This window comes from Marmota flaviventris, chromosome 1 (assembly GCF_047511675.1).
Source record: "Marmota flaviventris isolate mMarFla1 chromosome 1, mMarFla1.hap1, whole genome shotgun sequence".
Lineage (NCBI taxonomy): Eukaryota > Metazoa > Chordata > Mammalia > Rodentia > Sciuridae > Marmota > Marmota flaviventris.
Window position 1 is genome coordinate 101,260,567 of NC_092498.1, and position 27,469 is coordinate 101,288,035.

General features: G+C 40.5%; 1 protein-coding gene, 1 long non-coding RNA gene and 1 pseudogene across 3 annotated transcripts in view; 1 reads left to right on the forward strand and 2 right to left on the reverse strand.

Annotated features, from left to right (window-relative positions):
* The window catches only part of Hecw1 (HECT, C2 and WW domain containing E3 ubiquitin protein ligase 1), a 411,800-nt gene that overhangs the window by 338,817 nt on the left and 45,514 nt on the right, over nucleotides 1–27,469 (forward strand). Inside the window, exons 16-22 of the mRNA XM_027938390.3 lie at nucleotides 2,041–2,146; nucleotides 3,069–3,165; nucleotides 8,856–8,939; nucleotides 9,328–9,437; nucleotides 16,366–16,486; nucleotides 17,341–17,454; nucleotides 18,511–18,663. Of these exons, the coding sequence (XP_027794191.2) occupies nucleotides 2,041–2,146; nucleotides 3,069–3,165; nucleotides 8,856–8,939; nucleotides 9,328–9,437; nucleotides 16,366–16,486; nucleotides 17,341–17,454; nucleotides 18,511–18,663 (785 nt within the window). The remainder of the gene's footprint in view (nucleotides 1–2,040; nucleotides 2,147–3,068; nucleotides 3,166–8,855; nucleotides 8,940–9,327; nucleotides 9,438–16,365; nucleotides 16,487–17,340; nucleotides 17,455–18,510; nucleotides 18,664–27,469) is intronic.
* The window catches only part of LOC139706399 (uncharacterized), a 63,860-nt gene that overhangs the window by 7,714 nt on the left and 28,677 nt on the right, over nucleotides 1–27,469 (reverse strand). The window lies entirely within an intron of this gene.
* Nucleotides 11,777–13,689, reverse strand: LOC114095160 (prostaglandin E synthase 3-like; annotated as a pseudogene).

Below are 27,469 nucleotides of genomic sequence, written 5' to 3' on the forward strand. Positions count from 1 at the left end.
CAGTTTTTACTGTCCACATTCCCATCAAAATTCTGGTTTTCTGAGCTCCCACTGAAACTTCCCATAAAGGTCCACCTTCAATATTCTAAAGCTTTTCCAGTTTGCATTGTTTCCAATTTGCACAGTTTCCAAAATTCCTCCCACAAATTCCAAAAAGCTCCAATAGCTTCTGAACCACAAGGTCATGTTAGTCACAGTAACAACCCCACTTCTTGGTACCAATTTCTATTTTAGTCAGCTTTTCACTGCTGTAATCAAAAGACCTTACAAGAAAAATTAGAGGAAAAAACATTACTTTTGGAGCTCACGTTTCAGAGGTCTAAGTTCACAGATGGCCGAATCCATTCTCTGGGGTCCAAGATGAAACAGAACATTATGAAAGAAGAGTATGGCAAATGAAAGCAGATGGGAACATTGTACCCAGAAGCAGAGACTGATCAACAAGAGCAAAATATATACCACAAGGGCACGCCCCTAATGACCCACCTCCTCCAACCACACCTGACCTGCCTATGGGTACCACCCAGTTAATCCCTATGAGGGGATTAATACGTTGATTAGGTTAAGGCTCTCATAACCCAATCATTTCACCTCTAAACTTTCTTTCATTATTTCACCCATGAGCTTTTGAGAGACACCTCATTTCTAAAACATAACAGATATAGAAGGTGATGGTTATAAGGAAGGAAGAGAAAAGATAGAAAAAACAATTAAAGGAAAAGAGAGAAAGAAATAAGAAAATTTGTTAGGGGGGAGAAAAAAAAGAAAGAAAGAAACAAATAAAAATAAACAAACCAAAAACCTTTACCCTCAAAAGGCAAGGCAAGGAAAAATAATCACATTTTTTTAAATGCTAAAAATGAGGCGGGGGAAGAAACAAATATGTATACATATATATGCCCAAGAACCAATTAGTGCAGCAAGAATACATACACACAAACACAATGGAAAATAGATTCCTAATGAGAAATGAAGAATTGTCTCCATGGAGAGGTCAAAAGAGTTGACAAGAATAGATGGTGACTGCCTATGCCCAACTGTCCTTCTTTCCATTTCTTCTTGGGCTAATATACTGAGAGACAGAGAAAGAGAGCATAAGGACTGGGAGTTATTAACCCCTTCCTCTTTCAAGGTGCCAAATAGTGGCCTAAGACTGAAGCTGGTTGAAATAGCTCTCAGCTTCCTTTCTCACCTATATAAAGTAGAATAAAATGGGGGGTGGGGGGGGGGGTACTGTAGTAGAGTTTTGTCTACACAGACCACCAGATCAATGCACTCCTGGGGTGGAGGGGAGTTTTAGCAGGTGGGGCTTAGGAATAATCAGGCCTCAGGGGCTTTGTTTGGTGGTGTCTGCTCTGGGGAGATTAGATCAGAATTTGTGAGGATACAAGATACTGTATGAAGTGAAGCCAGTACAGTGAATGAACGCACAGTAGGCGCTCAAGAAAGAATGCGCTTTGAATATAGTCAACACTGTTTTAAAGACCGAGTCCTATATTGAAATGCAGTTCTCACCTTGAGAAAGAAGGGTTATGAATCAGTCTTGCTTATAATATGTATGTAGAATTTCTCTCTCTTTATCATACTTTTGATGAGAATGTTTCTTAGTCTATTCAGTATATTAATTTGATTAATATCCATGACAGTTGACACAATCACTTTCTTAAAAACATAATTCAGGCCTGGGGTTGTGGCTCAGTGGTAGAGTACTTTCCTAGCATGTGTAAGGCACAGGGTTCTATCCTCAGCACCACATAAAAAGAAATAAATAAAATAAAGGGATTGTGTCCCTCTACAACTAAAAAATATTTTTTAAAAATTTTAAAGGAAAGAAAAAACATAATATAGCATATTAACTACTCAGTCATTTTTAGAATCTTGCTTATTTTACCATCACCTGGAAGATTGTAACCTTAATATTATTTTTTTAACTTAGGTGATGTCAGTATCTTTTACCCCTCGTGTTGAAAAATTGGTATCAAAAGATCATCTGAAAATGATGACAGATTTTTCAATCTTACACTTTTATTTTAAAATTAGGCCTCAGAAGTCTCTAGAAACAGAGGAGCCTCCTTACTGTCCAGGCCAGGACACAGCCTAGTAGCTGCTATTCGAAGCCAACATCAACATGAATCATTGCCACTGGGTATGTATAATGCTTCTTTTAACCCCTGGCTACCCAATACTTAGCCATTTTTGTTGTTGTTTTGCTGTTGCTGTTGTTGTTATCGTGAATCCTTCAATATCCAAGATTTTGTATTTTCTTTCTGCTCTTTTTATGACACTCCTCCACCTTTCACTCCCATTATTCCCTCTGCCCCTTTTCACTTTATCCTTCTTTCTTCCCCTGCCTCTCTCTTCTCTACTCTCTTCCAGTCCCTCTCACCCCTTTTTTCTTTATTCCATTCAATTGTTTATCGACTCTGTCCAGAAAAACAAAGTTTAATTGAGGTGGTGGATTTTATTGTTGCTAGATGCAGCCTTTAATTTATAGCTCTCTTTCTGTGTATGAATGAGGAGAGTTTGCAGTCTTCATTAGCAACCTCACTACCTCTTTCTAAAACGTGTGCCCCTTGTATCAAGGGAAATGAGATGAGAGAGTCTAGATACTGAGTATTTCCATCTTGGTTACTGGGAAATCAACACATGGCCATGGACTTAAAGATCAAGTACACAGAAAAGGATCTCTTTGAACTTCTTAAAGAGTCTTTTGCCATAATATCTGTGGCAAAAGGACCAAGAAAAGATAGAAGGAAGAGAGAACTCCTTTCATGGGAGAGCTGTTTTATTCTCCCTCACCTGTTCAAGCAGAGATGAGTTAACACCCAGCCAAGAGCCTGACATATTATGGATGCTTAACTTAGATCTGGTTCACTTTGAGTTTGATCTTTAAAAAATAATAATAATGCTATTATGTCATACTTTTAAAATGCAAGAGCTTACTCTTATTTATGAGTACTTCAAATTCCTACATTAATCCTGGTATCAAGCAGGCATTTTCCTGTTATCAGAGAAATCATGCCTGGGCTACAGACTCAACCACAACTGTGATCTTTTGTCTGTTTCAGCATATAATGACAAGATCGTGGCATTTCTTCGCCAGCCAAACATTTTTGAAATGCTACAAGAGCGTCAGCCAAGCTTGGCAAGAAATCACACACTCAGGTAGGGCTCATCCCTCACCCCTAGAGCTCTAGGTCTTTCTAGATTTTCTTTTTCTTTTTCAGATGGGAAAACACTTCCATGGAGAGAGAGAGAGAGGAGAAGAAACTTCTATTGCATTTTATTCTTGCATTTAAATTGTAACCTGAATCCTCAAAATGAAAGGCCCAGTATTCTGGAAAGTAGCAGTAGCAGATAAAGTCATATTGTCAAGTTACTGAAGTGATTTCCATTGACTTGGAGACAAACACAGAAAGGAAACCAAATAGTTGTCATTGAAGACTACTTATGTGAGGCACCATATAAATCATTTTTAATTTTAAAATTTGTTTAGTAGTAAACAGAATTTTGAGTCACCATTTACAAAAGCCAACCAAGAAAAATAGTTGTCCTAACAACCTAGCATCCATTAGAGACATTTCTGAGCAAGTGTCTCTGAAATCAAATCACTTCATTTGGAAAGGACAGCCACCTGGACTAATAATAAAAAGAGAAAATATTCCCTGAACATAATCTTGCTTTCTCACCCAGAGGCTCAAAATCTCTCTTCTTCAGTTCACTGTTTAACATTTCAAAAACCTGACATGCATGGGGGTTAAGGGTGTGGCCCTTTGGGGTTTGAAATCTTACTCCAGCTCAGGGTCCCTAATACAGACATATTATTCAATCCTCTGTCCCCAGTCTCATCACTGGGACGAGGTCACAATGTGGGCCTTGTTGGAAAGCTTCAGTGAGGATGCCCATAAAGAATTAGAGAAAGGAAGTGGAGTGGAAACTCAGTTCATGACTGCCTCTAATTCTTCCTTTCCCATTCGGTGGCCTCTTGAATCTGGCTGGTACCTATAATACTCTGCTTTGAGTTCCTCAGTGAATCACTAACACCTTGGAATACCCATTTGAATCCTTGCCAACTCCTCCAGATGGCTCACTCACTACTCTTTCCCCTCACTGCCCTCTCATTAACACCTCTTTTCCCTGCAGTTTTGCTCTATAAATCAGAACTCCCATTCTCTCTGCTGCCCCTGACCTCAACACCACCCCCCCCCCCGACCTTCACCTGTGAATATTAACCTCTGTGCATTCTCTCTTCCAGTCCTTTTCTCTTCTCCCTGCCAGGGCCCAAGTTTGAGTCCTCATCATTTCTCCCCTCGACTTCACAAGGGCCTCTCATAAGATATCCCCTACCACCCCATGACAACTAGAGTTACCTTCTGATAGCACAGATCAAATCGTGTTCCCCCTGCCCTCCAAAAAAGCTCACAGAGCTCCCTGTGAATGAAATGAAGTCACGATTTCTAAGCACAGCATCCAGGGTCTTCAAAGTCTGGCCCTCACCTAATTCTCCCTCTGCACTAAGTTTTATCCTCCAAGGGTCTCCGCCTCCACCAAACAGGCCTCTGCCTTTGTCTTTCCTGAATAGCCTTTCCATTAAGGGCATCTCATCCCCCTCCTTTTTTTTTTTTTCTTTTTCTTTTATTGGTATCAGGGATTTCACTCAGGGTCCCATAACCACTGCCCTTTTTATTTTTTATTTTGAGACAGAGTCTCATTAAGTTGCTTAGGGCCTTGCTAAGTGCAGAGGCTGGCTATGCACCATTGCACCTGGCTACTTCAGCGCCTTTTTAAAGACTCAGATCAAATGTAAAATTTCAATGATCCAGGCAGACGTTAGTATTTTTCTTGTCTAGTTTTAATAGCTTTCTTTTTGCACCTCTGAGATACTTTTAGATCTCTTGGATTCTGTCATTTGCTTGTCTCCCTACACACTGTCAGTCCTTTGGAGAAGGGCTTTCAACTTCCTTATCTTTGTATCTGCTCCGTCCCTCAGAACCTGATCTTCTACTTAAAGATAGGAAACACTACTTTTTTTTTTCCCTTTTTTTCCTGTGCTGGGGATCAAACCTAGGTCCTCCCACATGTTCAGCTAGGGAGCAACCACTGAGCTACATCCCCAGTCCCTGTTCAACTCGTAAGAATGACCTGCCTTACTTGGTAATGTAGGGCCTTTCTGGGGGGCTGCTCTTTAACTCATAACAATTTTAGGGAATCCTCAAGGGATTCCAAGGGGTTTGTACTACCTGAAGTGATTCTGATACATGACTGCACTTGAACATTTTGTTGTTGTTGTTACTCGTTCTACCACTAAATCATGAGTTTACTGGGTACTTTTTAGAGGAATTTAAATTGACCAAAGGCACTAGAGTATCATTTTGATCTCTAGGTTTTAAAAAATATTAATCCCCTATGTAAAAGAGTGGAATATATTTCCAGAGAAAAGTGAACTGTTTTTAACCTTCCTATGTAATATCACGTTTTAACAAACTTCAAGAACCCTTAAAGGTTTTGAAGTGGTATGGAATGACCCAATTATAATTTTTCACAGCTGAGTGGACCTAAAATCAGGGCATGTTGGAATTGGAAGAACTTTGGAAATTACCTAGTATGGAAACTAATAGCCGTTTTAAGGTTATAGAATCCTTTGGGAATCTGATGAAAGCCATTTTCTATTCTCCCTCACATGTAAATGGAAATCTGTGCAGATAATTTCAAGAAATTAATGGACCCTAAGGAAATTGTGGACCCCAGTTTGAGAAAGCCAATATCTCATCAGAAACAGGAGTCCCACAGTGACTATGAGAGACCTAGAGGCCATGGCATTCAAAAGTTCGCAAAAACTTGCGCTTGGGGAAATCTAGCTCATGAGACCAAGGAAGCCAGCCACAGCTGCTTGACTGATAACAATTTTAGGGAATCCTCAAGGAATCCCAAGGGGAATCCTTCCTCCCTCTCAAAGCAATGTGAGATCCATAAATGTCCAAGAATTGAAAAGAAGACTTCCTCTCGCCAGAACCCCGAAGAAACTTTCTCTGGTCCTCAAATGGGGATCATGACCCCTGTTTTGCCATTTCTGGGGGAGCCAGGAATCTATGTCTTTGGTCCACAAAACCCGTTGCTGAGTTAGGGGGTAAAGAATGTGTTCTCAGAAAACTGTGCTCAGCAGACATAAGTGAATTTAAAAAGCTACACATGGAGGGGGAAATGGAGCCAGAAAACCCAGAGTTAATGACGTCTCTTATGTGTGAGGAGTGCCTAGCAGTCCTGATTTATTCATTCCTTCCTGCCACTAGTGCTTTTATTATGCAACTGTCCTGAATTGGGATTGTGCTAGGGTTTATATAAGCAGTAACAAGCAAACCAGACATATTCTCATAGAATCTACAGTCTACTCAGAGAGGCAGATGATGGATAAGATCTGGGTTGTTGGAGGTTTTTTTATTTTTAAGCCAAATATATAAATAATGTGTTAAGTGCCGTGAAGGTCATGATCAGAATTCAGTGAGAGGGATAAAGTGCGGTTGCAGAGGAAGAGGACTTACAACCTCAACAGGGAGGACTTTTCCAAGTAAGTGGTACTTAAGCTGAAACCTGAAGGATGAGAAGGAGTTGTTCCTGAGCGGCAAGGTTGGGACACAGGGAGCGTGTACAAAGTCCCCATGGCAGGAAAAGCTTGGTTCAGTGAGGAATGAAAGAAAGGCTTTTGGGCTCAGGGGTAGATGGGGTAGGGTGGAAAGACCATGGTGACTTTGGACAGGGAGATCTTGGCAATAACTGGAAGGAGATGGGATTTTTATTGGAAGTGCAATTTTACTGGAGAAGCAATTAAGGAGTTTTCAGCAGGAAAGAAATATGATTGTATTTTTAATGACTAGTTGGGCTTCTCTATGGAGAATAGCTAGACTGGAGCAGGAAGCTATGTCAGAGACAACATGCACAAGACATGATGGTCATGTGGACCGTGGTAAACATAGATGGAGAGGAAGGAGCAGTGTGGGCGATATTGTAGAAGCAATGATACTAGGAACTGATAACAGATTGAGCACAGTATGTCTTTGTAAGAGGCCCACAAGTTCCCCTTCCCTTTTTTTTTCCGAGAGAGAGAGAGAGAATTTTTTAATATTTATTTTTCAGTTTTCTGTGGACACAACATCTTTATTTTATTTTTATGTGGTGCTGAGGATGGAACGCAGCGCCCCTCGCATGCCAGGCGAGCGCGCTACCACTTGAGCCACATCCCCAGCCCTCCCCTTCCCTTCCCTTTTTAAAAAATCCCCACACCAAGTGTCAAGTTGATTGTATTTCCATCTGAAAATATAAAAGTTATGGTAAAGATTTGGATTCTCAATTAATTTTCAATGAATTCTCAATTCTCAGATTCTCAATCTGACAGAGGGAAAAGTTCTACCTCCAGCTGTTTGAAAATAGATTTAAAAAAAAAAACCCATCCATTCCTGAGTTGCCACTGGGAAAAACTGAGTGAAGGGTTTATGAGATGCCTTTGTATTATTTCTTCCAATTGCACATGAACTTCAAATTATCTCAAAATAAAAATTGAAACACAAAGAAAAAAAGGTTAAATAATTTTTCTAAAAAAAAAATCAATCCTTAAATTTTCCCAGATTTCTGCTGTATCCTCTTTAAGAAAGGCAAAATAATCCACTCTTTTGAAGCAAACACACAAATGAATGATTCTTAGGCCTGGATCTGAATAATATCAGCGAAACAAATTACAAGGTTAATTCGATCAAAATAAGTGTTACTTATCCATACACTTATTTGAAATACTCTGCAAGGTTGAAGTTGGAGATTGTGAAAAAAGGTTACAATAGATGAGCTGTAACTAAACAGATGAATTGATCCCTGGGTATTTTTTTAATTTATTCTAATTAGTTGTACATGACAGCAGAATGCATTTAGATTCATTGTACACAAATGGAGCACAACTTTCCACTGTACACAATGCAGAGTCACACCATTCGTGCAATCATACACATACATAGGGTAATAATGTCCTTCTCATTCCACCATCTTTCCCGCCTCCATACCCCCTCCCCACCCCTCACTTCCCTCTGTCCAATCCAAAGTTCCTCCCTTCTTCCTTTGCCCCCACAATTATGGATCAATATCCACTTATCAGAGAAAAAATTTGGTCTTTGGTTTTTTGGGATTGGCTTACTTCACTTGACATAATATTCTACAACTCTATCCATTTACCTGTAAATGCCATAATTTCACTCTTCTTTAAGGCTGACTAATATTCCATTGTGTATATATACCAAAGTTTCTTTATCCATTCATCTATTGTAGGGCACCTAGGTTGGTTCCACTGTTTAGCTATTGTAAATTGAGGTGCTAAAAACATTGATGTGGCTGCATCACTGTAGTATGCTGATTTTAAGTCCTTTGGGTATAGACAGAGGAGTGGATCACTGGGTATTGACTGACCAGGGAGACTCTCGTCGGGATCCTCTGTGCCCAGTGTGGCATTATAACTTTATCATCAACCACAAGATTTCCCAAGCAACTCTCCATTCCTTATCTTCCCATGGCTTCAAATTTACCATAAGTCCAGAGCAGTACTTCAGCAACACTTCCTGACCCAGCTCCACATTCATCTTTGCTCTCTGGGGTCCTGACTTTGCTGTATTCCTCAGATTCTGTGCCAGTGTGAGTCTGAGAAAAAGCCACCCCTTATAGAGCATCCTGTGAGCCTGCAAGATGAGTTCTGAGTACCACAAAATGCACTGGACATTAGGCCCCGGCTACTCAGTCACATTGCAAGATACAAAAAAAGATTTATACCTTAGCTTAAGTATTGGTATATAATTCTCATTTTATTTTCCTCATTACTCTAGGGAGAAAATCCATTATATTCGGACCGAGGGTAATCATGGGCTTGAGAAGTTGTCCTGTGATGCAGATCTAGTTATTTTGCTGAGGTAAGGATCTGTACCTGAAAAAATTCTAGAAAAGCTGCACGGAGCAGTTCCACACCACAGCAGAAAAGGGCCAGAATGAAACACCTGTTCTTTATTCTAGAAGAGTCTAGTACCTGGGACTGAAGTAGTGTTCTCACACTGGTGATTGCTGTCCATCTTGTGATGGGGCACCAAGAACTACAAAGAGTTCTTGATGGAGACTTTATTATGGGATTAGTCAGGGCTTTAAAAAAGAAACACTGAGAATTTGCCAGCAAGGCGTGCCTATCTTTTATGTTACATATAAATCTAATTGCTTTTGTTGCTTGTTAAGAAATTTAACTGTTATTAGCCAATTCACTTTCTCAGGGAACAGAGAACTAACTTTTTTTTTTTTTTTACTCTGCAGCCTCTTTGAAGAAGAGATTATGTCCTATGTACCCCTGCAGGCTGCCTTCCACCCCGGGTATAGCTTTTCTCCCCGCTGTTCACCCTGTTCCTCACCTCAGAACTCTCCAGGTAACTTGGGAATGACCTATGAGTAGTCCTGTGTGTTTCCACAAGCTGAAAAGAATTGATGGGCAACTGTATGCAAGTCTTTCCTCTTTCAGTCCTTCTTAATTGCCTGATCAAAAAATGCACTCTCTAGGCCAGGTGTATAATACCAGCAGCTTGGGAGCCCGAGGCAGGAGGATCTGGAGTTCAAAGCCAGTCTCAGCAACTTAGTGAGACTCTGTCTCTAAATAAAATATAAAAAAGGGCTGGGGATGTGACTCAGTGGTTAAATGTCCCTGGGTTCAATCCCTGGTACCACCAAAAAAAAAAAAAAAAAGCATTCCCTAAATTAGGTATTGAAAACTGCTGCCTGTTTTTATAATGCCCCCAATCAAGAATGGGGTTTATATTTTTAAATGCTTGAAAATTTTTTAAACACTCAGGACATATGAGTACAATAAGAAATTCAAATTTCAGTGCCCATAAATAAAGTTTTATTGGAACCTGGCCATGCCTGTAATTTATGTATTTTTTATGACAGCTTTCACACTACGGCAGCAGACATGAGTAACAGCAACAGAAGTCCTGTGGTTTGCAAAGCCTAAAATATTTACTATATGGCCACTTACAGAACAAGTTTGTTTTCCTGCTCTGAATCGCTATTGCATTCCCAAGGCACTCTCCAAGAATTTCAAAGGGAAGGCCCTTTCTGAAACAGTCCACTTATGATTTAGAATTCTATTTGATACCAATTATGGTAACATATTTCCTGGGGACCATTGTTATGTCTCCACAAAGATTCCAAAGGATTTCCTTACACCATTGTATAATTGTTCCTCCTGTTTTCTTTGTGTATGAGAATGATATAAAAATCATTTGTGGGTTTTTTCTATTCCAAACGGGGGAATATATGTTTAGTGGGAAAAAAAGACATTTCCTGGAACCATCAAGACGACTGGCAGAGGTGAAATCCATACCTCCAAATCAGATCAGTTTTGGAGATTTCCCCATTTTAGTCAGCTGTGAACCAAATACCTGAGAAAAACAACTTAGAGATGGAAAAGTTTATTTGGGGCTCACAGTATCGGAGGTTTCAGTTCATAGACAGCTCCGTAGCTGTGGGCCCAAGGTGAGGCAGCACATCATGGGGGGAGACCGCAGCAAAGGGAAGCTGCTCAGCTCCTGGCAGTAAGGAAGCAGGGAGGCAGGATAGGGGGAGGGCCATAAGGGAGATGGACCCTTCCAGGGCACAACCCAGTGACCCACCTCCACTGCCATACCTCACCTGCCTCTAGTTACCACCCAGCCACTCAAACTAGGATGAGATGACTAGGTTACAGCTCACACAATTCAACCACTGTACCTCTGAACATCCCTACATTAACACGGGAGTTTTGTGCGGATACCTCATATCCAAATCGGAACACCCCCTTTGAATTTGATTTGCATTATCACATTGTGGTAGCTTTCTAGAGTAAGCCCAAATTTCCTTTATAACTTTATTTTTTTAAGTCTTCCAACAGTTTATTAGAAAGACTGTAGAGATTTTTTAAAAATCCCCACTGTCATGAATATAAATTGAGGTTTTTCAGCTGAATCAAAAAAAGAAATTTAAAAAAATCCAATAGTATATTAACATTTTTTTTCACTCATTTGTCATATTGACTGTCCAAATACAAATCTGGTCTAAATGTACAGACTCTCAAGCAACAGTGTACAGCTTTCTTCATCCTCCAAGCTAAGAGATGTAAAAGCTGAAGGGCCAAACAATACCAAATGTATAGGCTTCAAAAACCATCTAAGTTAAGGGAATTTCACTAGTTTTAGCTAAGATGCATGTGGAACACTGACAAATAATCACTCACGTACAATAATAGGCAGTAAATTTTTTTGAAAAATACACTTTAGTGGAACAATCCTATATATAGGGTACATCAGAAGAAAGGTAGGTTATCCGTTTAAGATGTCAGTCAATTTGTTTCAACCACTCTGAATCCATATTTTAAAACTTAAAATTTAATTAGACTTTCCCTAAGTGGACAGCTTCCTATCATATCAGTAATTGTGTTACGAAGTAAAGGGGACTTAGGTGAAATGTTTTTACTTATCACAACCGCTGTGTCAATTGCCTAGGATCTCAACAGCTTCATGGGAGTCTGGGAAATGTTCGTGCATAAGGATAGCACCTTAGCTGACTTAATTTGCCCTGTATAATGGTCTATTGTCAAGTCTTAGTGAAGCCGTTTAGAAAAGGAAATTAAAAAAAAAAAAAACAGGTAGAAAAAAATGGGTGAAAGGCAGCAAATAACTGTCTTGAGAGCTATCAACTCAGGAATTTTCTCAATCATGAAATCTTATGGAGAAGTAATTTTCTTTCTCAAAATCCAGGCGATGACGATATTCCTCACTCCAGATCTGGCATTTTTTCATCATCACTGTCTTGTGAATCATCATCTGCTCCATCTACTTCTGGTAAATCTACATCCTCATCACCACCCACGCTGTTCACCCACGTCTGTTTCTCAGAGAAAGGACCAAAATCACACAAGTCTTATCTGAATCATCTTCCGAGTCTTTCCAATTATTGAAGTCCACTCTCAGCCATTGATGAAGCTTTGCCCTGTCTTTTGCTAACCTAGGCCATGATGGGCCAGGCTCTCCTTTTAGTCAACAGCATAAAATTGATCGGTTCCTTCTTTTATGCTTAGAATCATTTGGATCAATACAGTAAAAACGATCAATTTCATTTAAATATTTAAAATTATCACTTCCTCCAAGACAGCTGAAAGTAAAAAGTTTGGATTTTTCAAAATTTACATTAACATCTTTACTCTCTTCAACAAAAAATTTAATGAAAATATAGTCCCTTTGACGGTACCACTTTGCAAAAGCATACTGCTTTGTGAAAGGGGCAGGGGGACCTTCCGTTGGCTGCTGAAGAATCTGGTTCCTCCGGGATCAGGGCCTGGAATCTTCCCCTTTGGCAAGGGTGGCAATGGGCTAGATGCACTGGCAGAGAGAGCAGCTTCCTCCTCAGGAGAAGAGGAAAGTGTAGGGGAAGGAGAACAAGGACAGAGAATTTCCTTTTGTAACTTTAAAACCATAGGAACTTTCTACTCACAACCTCAGGAGTCAGGATCCAAATTTGATTTTTTAAGCCAGTGGGAAAATGCCAAAGAGAAAATTTAGCAATGGGTTCTATGTCTTGAAAGGAATGTCTCATTCAACATTACTCCTTAAGTCTCCAAAGCTGGAATGTCTTTTAGTATTACTCATCCGAGTTGTGCCATTCAGAATATCTCTTAAAGTAGTTTTGCTAACTGATAAAATCTATTTTGAAGACAGTCTCCTTGTCACAGCCACCCAACAAGTGTACCATTGACACTGCTTATGAAATGACCAGGGCTTGCTCCCTCTGACATATAACATAACTGAAATCCTGTTGCCTGGGAGAAAGGAGAACCAGGAGTTTGTTAGAGCCAACATGAGGACAGTCAAACATTTCCAGTGTGCACCTATTTGAGAGGAGCAGTCTTCCATTTGGGGGAGCCATCGGTCTGCACGATGACCTGTTGTTGTAGAAATATCTGCTGACATATCTACACTTTGGTCTAAAAAAAAAAAAAAAAAACCTTTGGCCACACAGCAGGATTTTAACATCATTATAGGAGAGATCTATCATATTGCAAAAAGAAAAGAGAGAGAGAATAAGGCATTGTTTGCTAAATGAAAATTATTTTGCTAAGTTTTTTTAAAGGTATCAACTTTGCCAATAAAGACATTACTGATGCCATGAATTTATGTAATCATTCAATTCTTTTTGTCAAAGTACTTAATTTTTTTATTCTCCAGCCTTGACCTTGTGGTCCTAGATTATGCAACCCAAATATTTTTGTGTTAAATTTTGCAATTTCCATTATCATAGCCCTTTTTGAAATTTACCAGAGTGCTGCAGAGATAGAGAACTCTTAGAAGTTTAGATCAAAGTATCTGGTGAAGCATAAATCTTTAGAAAAATGAGGAGTGATCACAGAGATAGTGGTAGTACCAACAGTAGTTAAAGTCATGCTATAAAATGTACTATAATCTGTTGGACAGAAATTATACTTGCACCTGTAGACTTGTGATCTGGTTCCCTCTATCCTGAAGCTTAGTCCTTCACCAAGGCTACTCCTTCAGTTTCAATATGGCAACTGTGGATTCCCTCACACCCCAGGTGTTTTGGGGTCTGGACTTCCTTGACTGCAGCAACCTGTGCCTCCTCCACCTCAGTCATTTGTTCCCACAGTCATGTTTCTGACCTTGTTATCTCATAAATTGCCAATCTAAGCACCCTCTTCCTTCCAACATGCCTATTCTGCTTCTTGCCTATTACCATTCTTTGGCTTCGCCACGATCACCAGTGCATGGGATTCTCTCCTTTCTATCCGGCATAGATTTTGTGGTTCATTGTTTCAGTAACATCCTTGCCAATGCCCTGAACTCCACTGGTCCTCTTCATCTTATCTGCATCCACTGGCAGAGCTCCACCTCTAGATTAGCCTTTCTGTCTCCCTTATGCAAGTCTGCAGTTAGGTGCTCTTGAACAGTTCACCTGCCTGGGCAAATAGTTAATCACCTCTCACCTCACGTGGACTTTGAACACCCAAAAGAAAACCCTAGCTTACTTCTTTGGGCTCCTCTAATACTATTCCAGACACTTCTACTCCCCTCAAACCTCCAGCCCTCAAAACCCCTTCCTATCTCCTCTTCCAGTTTACTCCACTGGGGGGAAAAAAAGTCCTCCAACAGAAATTTCCTCCAGTGACTGTTACCAAACCTACAAGCCTACTAACCATGCACACATCTTATTCTTCTTCACACCTGTACGTGAGAGGAGGTCATGTACATTTCTGAGGTCACCAGGACCTCTGGTCACCCGACCCAATGTGTAAGTCTCTGCCTCCTCCCTGATCTTTCAGAAGTTATTACTATTATTAACCACCACTCACTCTTCCCCTAAGTTGCCTCCTCAGGTAGCTCCAAAGACCAAATTCATGATCTTCCCCCATAAATTCATTCTTTCTTCAACGCTCCCCATCTTAGTGAATGTCACCAAAGTTCATTCAGTTAGAAATCTGAGGTCCACCTTTCCCTCACTACTTAACATCCAATTCTTTGTCCCATAAAGACATCTCCAGTCAGTCCACTCCTCAACATCTCCGCTGCACTGACACTAGCCCAGTTCAATGTGGGCTCTCTAAATCTACCCTGGTCCTCTCCACATTTTTCTCTCTACAGCAGGAAGATTGATGTTTTCATAACTCAAGTCACATCATACCAGCCCCATGTAATGGCTTTCTGTTACAGTTAGCATAAAACAAAACTGCTTAACAAATGTACCTTACCTAATATGATGTGGCTCCTGCCCACCTCTCAAGCCTTGTTTATGCATCAGTTTGGCCCTCAAATCCTGTGTGACAAACCAAAGCACCACTTTCCATTCTGTCTCAGGACCTTTGCATCTGCTAATCTTCTTCCGGTACTGTTCTTCTCCCAGATTATTTCTTTTCTTAGTCAAAGAGAAACTTTCCTGACTCATTCTATCTAATTCAGGCCTACTTATTCTTTTTTATTTTTTATTTATTCTAATTAGTTATATATGACAGCAGAATGCATTTCAACTCATTGTACACAAATGGAGTACAACTTCCCATTTCTGTGGCTGTACATGACGCAGAGTCACACCATTCGTGCAATCAAACATGCACATGAGGTAATAGCATCCGTCTCATTCCATCATACTTCCCATTCCCAGACCTCCTCCCCTCCCCTCACTCCCCTCCAATCCAAAATTCCTCCATTCTTCTCTAGCCATCCCCCCCACACACACACATTATGGATCAGAATCTACATATCAGAGAAAACATTTGGCCTTTGGCTTTGGGGGATTGGCTTATTTCACTTAGCATGATATTCTCCATCTCCATCCGTTTACCTGCAAATGCCATAATTTCATTCTTCTTTATGGCTGAGTCATATTCCATCATGTATATACACCACATTTTCTTTATCCATTCATCTGTTGAAGGGTGTCTAGGCCAATCTTAAGTTCTTCTCCAGGGAAATTTTCCTGGGCTTGGCCAGTATGTTCTGTGTTCTCAAAGAACTGTGTTCCTTTCCTTCATGGATAGCAGTCATCTCAAACTGTAATTACATACTCATTTCTGTGAGTTTACTGATATAAGTTTTCTCTAGATTATAAATTTAGTACCCTAAATATAGCAAGTAACTAATACTTATTAAATGGGTGGACCATGATTTGGTCCATCTGTAAAACTTGGGATAAGAATGTTACTTTTTCCATTTCCCCTTTTGTTAAAAGGCGTATAATGATAGTAAAGCATTTTCAAAGCTCTCTAATGATTTAAAAAAACTCACCTATGTAGAATCAGTGAATAATCCTTGTTGTTGTTATAAAATTTGCTCTTGTGATGCAAGGTAACTAATATAAATTCCTAAATGCTCTGGGCCCTAGGGTAGAGGTTTTTTCCTAGCATCAATATCAATGTAGAAGCATGACAAACACACATGGTAAAGTCCTGTCCCTCATTCTAGTTTCAATCACTTCTTGCAAAATTGCAACTTACAGGAAAATTTTATTCTAGTTCAATTTATGTTAATTGTTTCAGATGATCCACGTACCATGAAGCCAAGATAATGCTCACCAGGGTACTTTTAGAGAAAATTACCACTTGAAATAATTGAATAGACATAGGATATATTCCACAGCAGTCATTTTCCTCTTTTGTTTATCATGAAAGTAACTGAAGGACTGTAGGAAATGAAGGGAACTCCTTAGAAAAGAAGGCCGTGAGGACACAGGACTCTGGCAGGTCCCTCTCCACCATCGCTCTGCAGATTGCTCTTAGCTGAAGAGTCTCACCCACAGGCTGTGTGCTTCCCTCTGCAGGTTTACAGAGAGCCAGTGCAAGAGCCCCTTCACCATATCGGAGAGACTTTGAGGCCAAGCTCCGCAATTTCTATCGGAAACTAGAAGCCAAAGGATTTGGTCAGGGTCCAGGGAAAATTAAGTGAGTGCTTCAGTGCTTGGCACTGAATTTCAATGGCAGGTTTCTAACCCTTTATCTTTTATATCTTTGCATTTTTTTTTTTTTTTGAGATTGGATACCTTGGTGCCGTAGCAAGTATGGTGTGAATGAAGGAAGGAATTGAGGAAGTTGGAAGGAAAGAAGAAAGGAATTTAAGAAATTGGAGGGGAGGTAGGAAGGGAAGAGAAGAGAGAGAAGGAGAAGGAAAAGCAAAGGAGAGAGAAAAGGAACAGTAGATTTCAGACAAAGGCATATGTGATGTCAATAATCACAAAAAAAAGAATCTTGACCTAATTTTAAAAAAATGTTATTTTCCTCTTACTTATTCCTGGGGGAAAATTTAACTCATTGGTCCAATTTGTGGACTCTTCATAACTTTGCAATTGAAGTCCAAGTAAAATGGTTATTTTTTCTTCCTTTTGGGTTTACTATTTTTATCTTAGAAAGCTGAGCCAAAAATTAAGAACCCAACTTAAGAGATCTCTTAATTTAAGAGGCATCCTTTTGAATTGTTTTTTAAAAAAAAGATCTTTTTCCCCTGGACTGGGGGTTGAGCCCAGGACTTCACACATGCTGGACAAGTGCCCTATCACTAAGTCACATCCCCAGTTCTAGAAAGAGTCTTAAAGTAGTTCAGTACGATGGCAGGTACCCAATAATAAGTGTTCATGTTTTCCTTGTCTACCTGTTTTGAGAAGTGAACTGATCTTGCCCTTTCCCCTCTCACTGGAGAGGCAGCTGGGTGAGACCATAAACCTGATCTTAACAACTCACAGGAAACATTGTCCCGCACCCCAGCTTCAGAGCCACCCCTCACAACCACCTCTTCTTCTCAGGCTCATTATTCGTCGGGACCACTTGTTGGAGGGAACCTTCAATCAAGTGATGGCCTATTCCCGGAAGGAGCTCCAGAGAAACAAGCTCTACGTCACCTTTGTTGGAGAGGAGGGGTAAGGAACCAGGAGTTTCATGCAGACACCTTGATATGGGCAGACCAGAGCCCCAGGCAGAGGGGGCTTTTTCTCAAGAAAGAGCAAGATGCTCTAAGCCTATGCTCTGAGGTCATTCAGATCAGGCACTGCCAGGAGGTCTTTCTTTTGATGTTGCCAAACTTTAGGTTTCATGTTCCTCAAAAACTAAGATTATTGACATGTCCTAGAGTCTGAGCTCACATCGTTGAAGTATAATAATCCATAAATACATTCCTAAGCCATTGGGTCTTTACTTTGTAGGTGGTGTACTCTTCTGAGTATCTAATCAAAAAACTCTTCCTTTTGGAGTACACAGATGCAACGACATACCAGACTTTTCATGGATTTTTGTGGAATTCACTTAAGTGTGGAGGGTAAGCCCACCTCAGAGGGAACATCCCACATCAGAATGCACTTGGAAGTTTTTCCTCATTCATCTACGTACACACACACACACACACACACACACACACACACACTGTGACATAAAATTCTTTCAGATCTCCCTTTTTTATAATAGGGCAGCTGTCTGTTTTATTCCTTAGGTATTAAATGATTGGAAACACAGATAAGGACCATTGCCATAAGAGTTAACTCACGAAGTAGGGCACAGTAGTGCTCGCCTGTAATCTCAGCAGCTTGGGAGGCTGATGCAGGAGGATTGCAAGTTCAAAGCCAGCCTCAGCAAAAGCAAGGCACTAAGAAACTCAGCGAGACCCTGTTCCTAAATAAAATATAAAATAGGATGTGGGTCAGTGGTCAAGTGCCTCTGAGTTCAATCCCAATACCAAAAAAAAAAAAAAAAAAACAGAGTTAACTCATGAACATCTGACTGAGAAGCACCCCCACACCAATTACTGCATCCTCATTAACTACCATAAATCAATTCTTCCACTGAGATCCACTGTAAAGATAGAGACTGGTCTCTGCTTTCTCCAGCCCTGTTCCAAAAGAACCTACTAGAATCTGGGTAAGAGACTGTCCCTCCCCTTTCAGACACAAAATGAGTTTCCTGGACCTGTTCTTCCTTTGCAGCCTGGACTACAGTGGTCCTTCTCGAGAGTTCTTCTTCCTTTTGTCTCAGGAGCTCTTCAACCCTTACTACGGACTCTTTGAGTACTCTGCAAATGATACTTACACGGTGCAGATCAGCCCCATGTCTGCGTTTGTAGAAAACCACCTTGAATGGTAAGGTCTATGATTTTCACTTTATTGTGTTTGAGCATTCTTATCTTTCTTAGTCAGAAGTCAGCAGCATTTCTCTGAGGTCACTGCATTCAGAGGCGTGGGCCAGATCTTATGAGGCGTGATGAGAGGGGTGGAGAGCAGAGCCCTAAATGCAAAAGTCTATAGTCTTTACCCAGATGACATGATAGATCACTGAGACACTGATAACATAGCAACTTCAAATTGATGCAAGATAGAATAATTGCCTACTGAGAATACACTAAATAAGAAGATACAGGTCATGAATGTTGAAAATTATACTAAAATCATAGGAGTCCCCAGTGGAGGCTTCTTGATGGTTTCATGGGTTTAAAATTCTTTGACCTTGGACCAATGGTTTTAGCATTGACTTCTGCAGTCTTACTATAAAATAAGTCTGCTGGGTCAAATGATCTCTGAGCAGACTTATGAATTTAAAATCCAGGATCTCTTTGGTTGTTTCCTCTTGACTCATTTCATGACCAATTACTGACACATGTAAGAAGATAGGTATCAGGCAATCCTGTACAGCTTTGTGTAAAAGAGGCCTCAGATGCAGGTATTAGAAGAATCCAGAAAGCTGCATGGGACATCTGGGATGCATGCACTTTCCTGATATCTCACCACCATGCCTGTCTGAATTATCCCTGATCTCATGCCAAGATGATTTTATCAAGAGGGAAGTGAAAGACAGCTAATGTGGATTCTTTGACATATCTTATTTATGCTGCTATTGAAGGGAGTTATTAGGGTATTATCTGGACTAGTGGCTTTTATTTTTTTAATTGGTTCTTTTTAGTTATACATGACAGGAGAATCCATTTGGGCATAATTGTACAAACATGGAATATATTTTGTTCTAATTCAGACCCCAGCACTTCTCCTTCTCCTCCCCTCTCCTCACCCCCTGCTCCCTTCCTTCTATTGATCTTTCTGCCATTTACCCATAGTTATTTTTTTTAATTAATTTCTTTGGTATACACCATGGTGAGATTGCTGTGGTGATTCATATATGTACATAAGAAGGTTGTCAGACTCATTCCACTGCCTTTCCTTTTCACATCTCCCTTCCCTTCCCCTCATTCCCCTTTGTCTACTCCACAGAACTTCTAATCTTCCCCCCCAACCCCTTGTTGTGGTTTAGCTTCCACATATCAGAGAAAATATTTGACCTTTGGTTTTGGGAGACTGGCTTATTTCACTAGGCATGATAGTCTCCAGATCCATCCATTTACCAGCGAATGTCATAAAGTCATTCTTTATGGCTGGCTTTAGAATCCAAGTCCCTATAGTTTTGTTACAGAGCATCAGTATAACCCACATAGAGCTTCCAGATGTTGGAACGTGCCTTCCTCTCTCACAACATACGCTCTGCTCTGAAGTTCTTGAATAAGGGTGGAGTGCGTTCACAGGACAAGTTTGGCACAAGATAAAACAAACTTGCCATTTGTCTCTTCCCATCTCTCCTTTTCCTTGCCAGTAATTAGATGATGAGGGCTGTGAGGCAGAAACACACAGGCACGGGGCAGGCAGAGCAGGCAAGCCCCAGGAAGGGATGCATGGGCCTGAGAATGGAATGCCAGCTCTCACTTAGTTCTTGTTCAGGAGGCTCCATTCTGACAGTCGAGAGCATCATAACCCATGACACACAAGAATATTATTGGGCTGAGGTTGTGGCTCATTAGTAGAGTGTTTACCTAGCATGTGTCAGATCCGGGGTTCGATCTTCAACACCACATAAAAATAAAATATTGTGTCCACCTAAAACTAAAAATTAAATATTAAAAAAAGAATATATACATTACATGTATCTACATGCATTATATGTAATATAACCCTTCAATTCTCTTACCAGTTGGTGAGCATAAAATTTAAGATAGTGTCTTAGAGGTCATGAATTCAAATCAGCAATCAAGAAAGAAATACTTTCACAAAATATCATGCCATTTGGGACCACATTAGGTGTTGTGGGGAATATCTTCACTAATTTAAAAATTATAAATGAAGCAAATGTATGCGTTTGGAGGGTATAAAGCTGAAATAAGATTTCTTCCCTCAAAACCAAGCAGTGGGAGGAACACATGAATAAATCAACAATTAAAGTTATAATAATCTTAAACGCTAAGTTATACCTGCATATATACATTTATGTGTTAGCCTGAGATACATATATGATGCATCTACAGATGCTCCTCAACTTAAAATGGGGTTATGTCGCAATAAATCCATCATAAATTGAACTTGTTGTAGGTCAAAATTTCATTTACTACATCTAACCTGTGCAGCATCGTTGCTTAGCAACACAACCTACTACAGGGGATTGCGTGTTTATCCTGTGAGCATGTGGCTGACTGGGAGCTGTACTCGCTACTTCTGCCAGCATGAAAGGAAGATTCCTAGTTCATATCACCAGCTGGGGAAAAGATCCAAATTCAAAATCAAAGTACAATTTCCACTGAATACATATAAGTTTTGTACCATCATAAGGTTAAAAATTCATAAGTCAAACCATCTTAAGTTGGAGAACATCTCTATGCATTGAATTATATTCAATCACAAGTGAAGATGGAGACAGAGATGGGAATCAGATAGTCTTATACCCTACAAAAACAGTAAACCTTGCCAGAGTGTAGAGAATAATTTTGAGGAGATAAGACTGGAAACTGTAGAGTAACTCTGAAACCATGGCTAAGCCAAGGGGTGATATAGAAGCTCAGAACTTAGGCAGAAGGGGTGTCAAAGAGAGCAGGGGACTGACTCAAGGGGCATCTCAGATGGAGAAGAGATTTAGCTCTGGTGTTCACTGACTGTTGAGATGAGGGAGAAAGAGGAATATGAACTAAGTTGAAGGTTTTTGGCTGCACAATTGGCTTAATGGATACTACTATGATAAGAATTATATGAAGTAGAAGATATTTAGAGGAAAGATAAAGAATTCACTCTTTGACATGCAGAATGTATAGTTTCTGTGATAAATATGTTATATCTGTCCTAAGTAGAATGATGGTCCCAGCTATCAGGAGAGCAGCTGGGCTGGGAATTGAGATTTGGGAGAAACCAGCTAGGATTTGGCTCAGCTGTGGGAAATGGGACGAGACCTTGGCCAACAGCAAGCAGAGCTGAGGCCCACAATGAATGTGGACAGCTCTGCTGTGTTGGGTGAGCAGAGTGAAGGAATCCATAAGGGGATACTACAAGAAGGTGGCCAGAGAGCTCAGGGCCTGAGAGGATGTGATAGAAAATGAAGGGGGCCTGGGGGGGACAGGAGGTGAGCAGGAGGCAGCCAGTTGTGGTGAGGGGAGAAGACAGTCTGAAGAAATGGAGGCAGAAGAAGGGATGTGGACAACAGAACGGGGGCTTCAAGGGTCTGTGGCAAAGGATTGGGAGGTTGTCACTTAGGACATCCAGGGAATAAGAGTGTTTAAGAGGGCAGGTGATCAAGAATTTTGGATGGTGGCAGAAGGTAGCAAGGACAAGCAGCTCAGCGAGATGAATGGGACTCAATATTCTGAAGGAACCGTGGAGTCAAGCATGTTTCAGTGTGGCCACAAAATAAGGCCGGATGCAAAGGCCTAATGGAAAAGCACAGAAAACACACTGGACTTGTGTGACCTGCACATTTGATGAGACACCTACTTGAAAGCAACCTCAGTCACTTTCCATTGAGAAGGTGCCTTGCCAGCTACCCATTCCCCGACTCTCAACCTGGCTTTGAAGCCTTTCACTCATCTGTGCATTAAGAGGCCACAGAGGTTCTGAAATTATGTCCATTATCCTTTATTGCATTGAGGAAGGAAATCGAGTGAGCCAGTGATGTTGTAAGAACTAGCCAAGTCCTCTGAATGGAAGACCCAGAAGTGCCTGCCTTCAAGGGCCAACTAACCTCTATCTCCTTTCCTGGAGGACTTGGCCTCGCACATCAGCATACTGACTTGCATCCACTGACATTCTCACGTTTGTTGAGGCTATTTGCGGGGTGTCCCACAAACAAGGTGGCTTTCTGAACCAACTAGCCATCTAAATCAAGCTCATGTCAATTGAGAGTTTCTTTCAGCCTGCACATTGGATGGTGGCTTGCTATGAAGTGGTGAGAGGACCTCATTCAAGGCTCCCACTCTGAATGCATCAGTGGCTGGAGTCCTGAGCTGATGGAGGAGACTGGAATGCAGAGCAAGGCCATGCACCTCCCTGGGGAAGGCATCCAATTGCATCATGAACTTCCACATAGAACTGGGCTATTCTCTTATGGGAACCTCAGAATGGCCGAGAGGAAACAGGTTTTCTTTTCGCAGTCACAGCCACGGCTGAGTGGAATTGAGCCACTTGCACAGAGTTTTCTTTGGCTTTGAATAAGAATCTTATCAAAACCATGACTGAAGTTACTCCCTTTATTTGCCTACTAAAAGCCATTCTTGTGCTTGTGCCCATTGGGTTAACAGAAAACTCACAGGTTTTGCATTTCCTGTTCCATGAGCTCTTTGTCCAGTATTTAAACAAACAAAGGACAGGTGACTAGGATAGCTGAGATCTAGATGAAGTTGTTCTGGGTCTTGCACAAGCTGACAGCAGCAAGCAAGTGCAGCAGCTTCTGCCTAAAGACCCGTTGCTGTCACTTTTGCACCCAGGATGTCCATGACACAGAGAAAACCAGAATCCTAAGTTCTCAAATCTGGTCACCCTTGACTTGCTGCCATTAGATGCCTCTTAACCTCCAGCAGAGCAGGTGTGGCTGCTGCCTCCTTCCTTCCTCCCTCCACAGGAGTTCATCACAAGATTCACAAGGGACACAGGAAGATGGCAATCATCATAACCTGTATACCACTCCTTATAAAAACAGAGACACCAAAGATTATAGGGCTTATCAGGGCACCGTCCTCACTTTGCAAAGCTGGAGATTGTCTTTGACGCAGGACAAGTCAGGGCCGGATGCAGTCTGGGCAGAGGAGGGAAATGAATCTACACAATCTGCCCACCTTCTCGTTATTCTGGGAAAAGAAACATGACCACAGACCAGAAATAAACATAGCAAAGATGGGTAAGCTTCAGAGGATTAAACATCACTCAGGAGTGAAAGCTTACTCGGGTGTGGCTGGAGGAAGCATCTTGCACTAGTCTATTTTATCTGTTTGTGTTGTTCTGTTTCTTTTTCCTTCACTGACCTTCTGTGTCCCGTGCTCTTATTTGCTTTGTCTGACTCCCTTCCAAGAAATAAGATCTATGGGACCAAAAGACGGTTTTGTCTTAATTGACTCTAATATAATGCCTAGCGTTCCAAACAACATTCATTGACGACTGGGCACATAAATAAGTATTGTTCCACAGGTTACAGCAGTCTCTCTTGTATTAGGTATATTAAAATAAAGAGTGTTCCTCCCTCCCTTGTGCAGTTAATTGCTCAAAATTCACACTTTTCATTATCATCTGTGGTTCTAAAGCCCTTGCAATGTCAGAGACAAGTATGTATTTTAGGGGCTTTGCATTCTTGGGACCCACTCTGCAGGGTGGCTTGTGCTGTTGTTACTGAGGGGAAACCTCCTCCACCTTCCACTACATGAGCTTCTGTAACAGTTGCCTTCAGACTGGGCACCAATGGAGAAGCTTCAGTCACTGCGTCCTTCCCCTGAAAGTTTCCCTGTGACTGAAGGGACTTGAAATTCTGTGGCTTCATAATTCTTATGTGTGGGCTTTGTATCCATTGGAATAGAGCCAGCTAAATCAAAAGCCCCAAACAATGGGACATAGCAGTTACACCTATTTTCCTTTCTTCCAGTCAAGTGTTCAGAGACACCAATATACATAAATACAGTGAAAATTCTGGGTTACACACATTAAGTAAACTGGAAAAAAAAATCCATTTTCCCCCTTTAGCCTAAAGGGACTTTCTGCAATTGCTGTTTCATTACCGACTTATATCACTGATGTTCCAAGCTGATAGGGATCCTGTCAAAGTTGGCAGTGGAAACACACAGGTCAACTAAGAGAGGAGACAAAGTAAGGAGAGCTCAATGGAAGCTAGAGCCTGACAGGGTCTTCCCACACGATCTGTGGTGCCATTGGACGCTGCCCCAGCCAGGTCTGACCACTTCAGGAAGAAGCCAGGAAACAACACCCTTCATACTCTTCTCTCCTTCTCTGGTCCCATCAGCCAAATCCAGCCATAAACCAGGGAGCAAAGGATCTCCAGATATTACAGTCCTCAGGGTCCAGTCCCCAAGGTCACAAAGCAGAAAAAGGTGGGAAACTCATGGGGGGCAGAGGAGAGGAGAATTGAAATTAACCATGACAGTCCAGGCACTAGAAATCTCACGAAGTACTAAGCTATGTATCTATCATATATGTCTTTGAGGACAGGCATCTTGAACTATCCATTCTTTGATTATGATGCTGTCATTTGCATATTGATGAGGCACCCAAATGCCACTCTTTTTATTCTTTTATTCCTACCATGTGTTGATTTTATATCACTGTGTGTCATTCCATTTCTGTTTCTATAACTGAATACCACAGAGTGGGTAATGTATAGAGATTTGTTCAGCTTATGATTCTGGAAGCTGTGAAGTCCAAGAGCGTGGCATCGGCAACTGCTTGACTTCTGCTGAGGACCTTCTTGCTGCTTCATAACATGGCAGGGGCATCTCGTGATAAGACAAACCCATCAAACCAAAGAGAGCTCAGTTTTAAAACAAAGCCATTTCCAGGATAATCCACAAATCCATGCATGTATTACTTCATGAGGGCAGAGCCTTCAAGGCCCAATCACCTTCCCAAGGTCCCACCTTCACAAGCATGAACTTTTGAGGGATGCATTCAGACTATAGCTCTGGGAAAACGGAAGTTAGTAATAAAACTAAATAATAAAGCATCCATTAAGAACTTACTAAATATACCATGCACTCTTCTACACAGTTTTACGTAACAACACTAAAATCCAGATACTGAGTTATCCTACTTTACAGATGAGGAAAATGAGGCCCAAGAATAACCAAAGGCACAGAGACAGATAATCATAGGCCCAGGCATCCTGGCTTCATCAGCAGGCTCTAGTCCCTGTACAAAGGCAAAGTCAAGGATATAATTGGACAAATTACAGTACAATATGGCAAATGCTATCCAAACATCTGTTATAGTAATTTGCAGTGTACTGTACTACCTTTTGGTGCAAGGACCTTTGGAAAATGAGTGAGAACAGTTGCCTGAGAACAGAAATGATATCCAGTAGAGGACAACCATTACTAGTAGGATGGAGTTCAGGTTTTATCCTGAAGATGACAGTGGTAGGAAGCCAAATGTGTTTTTTAAGTAGAGAAAGGTCCTGATCTGTATTTAAAATCAAAACATCAAGTCTGGTTAAAAGTAGAAAATTAATTGGAATGGACAGTAGGGGTGTCATTTAAGAGACTACTGAAATAATTTTTGGAAGAGATAATAATAGATAATAATAAAGAACCAAAATAGTACAGAAGCAGTGGGAATGGAAAGATTTTGAAAGGAAAATGAATTATAAACAGTGATTGATTATAAATGGTGGGAGATTGAGTATATGAAAAAATGGGAAGATTAAAATGATACTAATTCTGGGTGCAGTGGTGCACACCTGTAATCCCAGCGGCTCAGAAGGATGAGGCAGAAGAATCTGGAATTCAAAGCAAAAGTGAGGCACTAAGCAACTCAGTGAGACCCTGTCTCTAAATTAAATACAAAATAGGGCTAGGGATGTGCCTAAGTGGTCAAGTACCCCTGAGTTCAATCCCCAGTACCAAAAAAAAAAAAGATACTAGTAATCACCCAAAATTCTGCCAACATATTTATCAGTGCAAAGAAAACTTTTTTAAAAAATCAATGTACCATTTCTTCTTTTTATATCATTCATTCTTTTTTTTTTTTTTTTTTTTTTTTGGCAGTAATGGGGATTGATTGAACTCAGGGATTCTATATCCCCCAACCCTTTTTATTTCTTATTTTAAGACAGGGTCCCACTAAGTTTCTGAGGCTGGCCCTGAACATATGATTCTCCTGCATTAGCCTCCCAAGTGCCACTAAGCCCAGCATAGTACCTTCTATTTTAAGTGACACTTCTATATAACCTAAATTAGTCATATTATAGTGGCCACAGGCCCAGATGCTGTAAGATTTACTATGTCAACGTCATTAATATTTGCTAAAACCTTGTGCCATTGAAATTTTTTCACTTCCTACAAAATTACACATAAGAAAATATCAGGTAAAAATTCTTATCTATCTCATATATTCAAATGAAGCCATAAAAAACTATGCATGAAATGTAAAATCTCCAGATTTATTTTTATATCAAATACAATTTATGAATGGTGCAAAGTGCCTTTATTTTCAAATTACTATGCTTAGTTAGGAAAGTTTCATATTTCAGTTCAAACATCCCCTTCTCTAACATCCTTCCCTGAACACTCAATTTAAATTAACCCGTATATTTATAACTTGCCAACTTAACATCCTACTTTATTATACTGACAGAATTTTTCACTATCTAAATAAAATATATTTTATATATTTCTATTATGTACTTATAATTCATTTTTAGTTTTTCTCCCCCTATAAGAAAAGTCTTATGGAATCAGTCTTGCTTGTACCTTTTCTAATCAGAAACTTGGCACTAGTAAATACATGCAGAAGAAAGGAAAGGAGTGAGAAGAAGGGAGGATGGATGATGGATGGATGGATGGATGGATGCATAGGTGGTTGGACAGACAGACAGACAGACAGACAGGATACTTAATTAAAACTTCTTGGTTATGAGGGTTTTCATCTCATT